The 4788-nt window shown below is 38.7% G+C and overlaps 1 protein-coding gene across 1 annotated transcript in view; it reads left to right on the top strand.

Annotated features, from left to right (window-relative positions):
- Window positions 1-4788, top strand: part of Taok1 (TAO kinase 1) — a 137807-nt gene that overhangs the window by 70836 nt on the left and 62183 nt on the right. The window contains exon 10 of the mRNA XM_023719843.1: window positions 4356-4449. Coding sequence (XP_023575611.1) covers window positions 4356-4449 — 94 coding nt within the window. The remainder of the gene's footprint in view (window positions 1-4355; window positions 4450-4788) is intronic.

Below are 4788 nucleotides of genomic sequence, written 5' to 3'. Positions count from 1 at the left end.
CATGTGGTGCTGGGGGATTGAACCGTGGTCCCTGTGCTTTGCTAAGCTTGTTCTAAGTAGGTGCTTTAGACCACTGAGCCATCTCACAAGCCCCAGACAGAAACATTTCACAAATAATGTACACAAGGTAATAAAGAATAAGATCTCTGTTACTTTTTTTTTTTTTTTTTTAATGTATTAGTACAAGGTCTACAGGGTCTTACTACACAGAGCAGACTCAGCCTCAGTGATCCTGTTTTTAGCCTCCCAAATGCAGGGATTACAGGCGCATGCTACCATGCCCGGTGTTAGTTGCTGTCTCAGTACGCTCCGGGGGCAGGCCGGAACTGCACATTGGGGATCAGATCCCTGTAGTCTGCTGAGCTATCTGGCTGGCCCTTCTATTACTTTTTGTAAAATAAATTTAATTTAAATGAAATTTGTTTCTTAGTAGTTTAAAGATTTTGAGATAGAAAACTTCAGTTGAGGGGCTAGGGATATAGCTCAGTAGCATAAGTGCCTGCAAAGGTCCTGAGTTCAATCCCTGGTACCTTTAAAAAAAAAAAAAATTCAGTTGAATCTGCCACATTTTTAAAGATCATAATATCTTAGAAACAGATAATTTCTTTTATTTGTTCATTCAGAATTTCTTCAGTAATCCTTTCCTCTTCCCTACACTATTCAATTTTAAAACTACTAGCAGGACAGAGGAGGGAGGTATCAGCATTATATAGCTTTCTGTCATTGGGATAAAATAACTGTGATAATAAAGGAGGAAAGGTTTTTTTTTTTTAATTTTATGTATTTGTTTCAAGGTATCACTACTCAGCTCAGACTTGTAGTGATTGTCCTGTTTCATTTTCCCCAGCTCTGGGATTACAGGTGTGCACCACCATGCCCATTGTGGCCAGCTTGGCATACCAGGGGTGGCATGTGGTACCAGGGATCGAACCCAGGTCCTTGCACTTGCCTAGGCAGGCACTTAGATTGCTGTACTGTCTTCCCAGCCTGCAATGGTTTATTTTTCACTTATAGTTACAGAGATTTCAGTATATAGGTGGCTGGAGCCATTGTTTTTGGGTCTGTGATGAGAAAGTAGTACAGAGGGGCTGGGGAGATGGCTCAGTGGAACAAGTACTTCCCTGGCAAGCACAAGGGCCTGAGTTCAATCCCCACTTCCACAAAAAAAAAGAAAGTAATACATTGTGGTAGAAATGGATGGTAGAGCTAAGCTGTTTACCTCATGGTGGTTAGGAAGGACAGAAAATATGACCGCAAACATGTACTGTCAGGCCTTCTGCTTTTTTTTTTAGTTCTGCCTGGGTCCCAGCTTATAAGACAGTGCTGTCCACATTCAGGGCAAGTTACTTTGCAGTTTGCTGTCTCACGATGCCAGTCCCTCTAGATATACCTTCATAGACACACTCAGAAGTATGCTTTACTACTAGGTATTTCTTGATTTAATCAAGTTAACAATGAAGGTTAACCATCACAGTATCCATGACAGATGATAAGCCATGTTAACTCAGAATAGCTAACAGAATCAAATCAGTATAGTAAAGAGTTCTCATAGCTGGTGTGTGGAGTCTGAAACCAATAAATATATCTATGCAGGTGACTGTCAGATGTGGAGACTTTGAGGCCTAGTAGAGTGACACATAGAAGTAGTTCACCATGAATTATCAAAGGGTGAGGAATTGACCACGTGGAGGGTGCATCCAGTTATATAAAGCTACAATCTAAAGAAGCAGATTATGTAAGGGGCATCCTAACACAGTGGTAATGTCTAATAAAAATGAAAAGTTTCACTTATAAGATGTGTATGTACTCTTTCCCATCTTGCAAGATGGCGTGTGAAAAAACTGAGAAGCCAGACACTAAAGAGAAGAAACCTAAAGCCCAGAAGGCTTCTACCAGTGGTACTGGTAAAAAGGGTAAAATGAAGAAGGCAAAAACTCCAAAAAGGGGCACCCCCACTGCAGCTGAAATTCTGTCCTGGTTAGAGGAATTGATAGATACTTCCTATCTGCTATGTATTCCAGAAAGACTTTGTACAAGAGAAAGTACACAGCTGCTAAATCAAAGATTGAGAAGAAAAAGGAGAAAGTTCTTGCTACGATCACAAAGCTGGTCGGTGGGGACAAGAATGGAGGTAGCCAGGTGGTTAAGCTTCAAAAAATGCCTAGGTACTACCTTACTGAAGATGTGCCCCGAAAGCTCTTGAGCCACGGCAAGAAACCCTTCAGTCAGCCATGTGAGGAAACTTTGAGCTAGCATGACTCCCGGTACCATCTTGGTCATTCTCACTGGGTGTCACAGGTGAGAGAGTGGTCTTCCTGAAGCAGTTGGACAGTGGCTTGCTACTTGTGACTGGGCCTCTGAGCCTTAATAATGTTCCTCTATGAAGAACACACCAGAAATTTGTCATTGCCACCTCTACAAAAATTGACATCAGCAAAGTGAAAATCCCCGAACACCTCAATGATGCTTACTTCAAGAAGAAAAAGCTGCATCTTCGACACCAAGAAAGATACCAGATTTCAGAGCAGTGCAGGATGGATCAGAACGCAGCGGACTCACAGATTTTAGCAAAAATCAAAGCTGTTCCTCAGCTCTGGGGCTACTTGCATTCCGTTTTTGCTCTGACAAATGGAATTTATCTTCATAAATTAGTGTTCTAAATTTCTTACTAAGAACCTAATTAAATAATTGATACATTAAAAAAGATGTGTATGCGTTGGCTATAGACCTGGTATGAGTGGAGTGTCAGAAACTGAGTAGGTGAAGAAGGCATTCACATTCACACTATATAGTGCAGTGGAATAGGGATTCAGAATTTGAAAAGGACGACATCTGCTCATAAGAGAAGGTAGTAAAAATGGGAACTTGGTGGGGAAGAGTTTTATTAAATAAAATATATTAAGGATTACAAAGTTTGCTCATAGTCAGAGAAGAGCTTTATAAAGACAGAGAAAGCTAGAATAATCACTATGTTTTGAATTGAAATTCAAAATATAGTGAACTTGTTTTCAATAGATACAAAAATAAATATTTATGGCTTATTTGCATCTGTGTAGACAAATTATGTATGTATTATATATATGGTACATGTTTTCTAACTCTGTCCAGTGAGAGGCCCTGAGAGCACTGATATCCCAGTAACAGTGAGCACACCTCGTACTATGGATCGTATTATGGATCCTTGTAGAAATTAGTTGATCGAGTTACTGGGATAGGAAAATACAAGTTGATTCTGGAACACTTTTATGGCCCAGAATATAAGGAAACAATGAATGATAAAACTATGTCCAAAAGACACAGAATCCAACTTCAAAAATGTTCCCCTGCTCAAATATGACAATTTCAATATCATAGTAAATGATAGATTAGAACTTATCAAAATAGAAATATTAACCCAGTAATTATTTAAAGTTTTATACAAAAAGGGATATTTTTATAGGTTCAAAATACCTTCTCACAAAATGCCTATTAAGTTCAAAAGAATAAAAGAGAAATTACCATGGAGAAAACTGGCAGATGCCATCTTAATGAAGTAAGCAAAGTGCCCACTCAAAATCAGATGCCACCTCATAAGATATAATTAACAGTACGTAGTATCATTATATCACTCTGTGATATTCTGCCAAAGTGGTATAAGATACCTGAAATCTGATGGGAAATATCCTACAAACCTAAGCTGAGGGACATTCAAGAGTCCTGATTACTTCACAATCATCAAATCATGATTTCAGCTTTCTCCTTGAGAAACTTAAAGAAGACAGCTAGACAAGATGGCACATGCCTGTAATTTCAGCACTGGGAGGCTAAGGCAAGAAGATGAGGCAGTGACAAAGCCACTCTGGGCTACATGGAGAAACCCTGTCAGGGAAAAAAAAAAAAAACCCAAAGAAAAAAAGAAATTAAAAAAGGGAGTAAATTAAATCCAAGGTGTCCAGAAGAAAGAGGATTATTATAAAGATTGAAACAAAAATCAATTGAATGAAAGAAAATCTAAAGATAGTAAAATTGGTAAACCTTTTGCCAAAGAAAATATAAATTTCCAACATCAGGCATGAGAAGTGATTATGATTACAAAATTAGAGAAATTAAGAGATAATGGGGGGGGGCCGCCCATTAGCTCAGTTTTTTAAGTGCCTGCTTAAAGGAGGCAGTCAGTCTCTGGGAGCGCTAGTTCCATTCCCAGATACTCAAGGCAACCCAGACCAGCGCTGCTGGAGGTCAGTGTGGAGCCGCCAAAAAAAAAAAAAAAGAGAGAGAGAGATAATGGGAAAACAGAAACAATTTCATGTTTGTAAGTATTTGAGTACTTCTATATAACATGCACATGTTTTAATAGCAATTTTCTTTTTTTACAGCGGAAAGGAAGCCTCCTTTATTTAATATGAATGCAATGAGTGCCTTATATCACATAGCCCAAAATGAATCCCCTACACTACAATCTAATGAATGGTGAGTATTGCTGTGACATTGTGTGATATTATATATATGAAATCTTTTTTCATAATCTGTTGTTTAGGGTTAGGTTTATAGCCAGGCATGGTGGTGTATGCTTATAATCCCAGCACTCAGAAGGCCAGGGCAAAAGGATCATTATGATTCAAGACCAGACTAGGTTACAAAGTGATCTTGATTTATAGCCAAATACTCACCTTAATCCCAATGTTCAGGAGGCTAAGACAGGAGGATCATTGGAGACCAGCCTAGGCTATACTGTGACTCCAAGACCAACCTGATTTACATAATTAGACCCTATCTCATAAAAAATAAATTTATATTACCTTATTTTTT

The sequence above is a fragment of the Octodon degus genome, unplaced genomic scaffold (genome assembly GCF_000260255.1).
Source record: "Octodon degus isolate 3935 unplaced genomic scaffold, OctDeg1.0 scaffold00072, whole genome shotgun sequence".
Classification (NCBI taxonomy): domain Eukaryota; kingdom Metazoa; phylum Chordata; class Mammalia; order Rodentia; family Octodontidae; genus Octodon; species Octodon degus.
The sequence above is the reverse complement of the archived record's forward strand: the minus strand, read 5'-3'. Positions and strand labels throughout refer to the sequence as shown.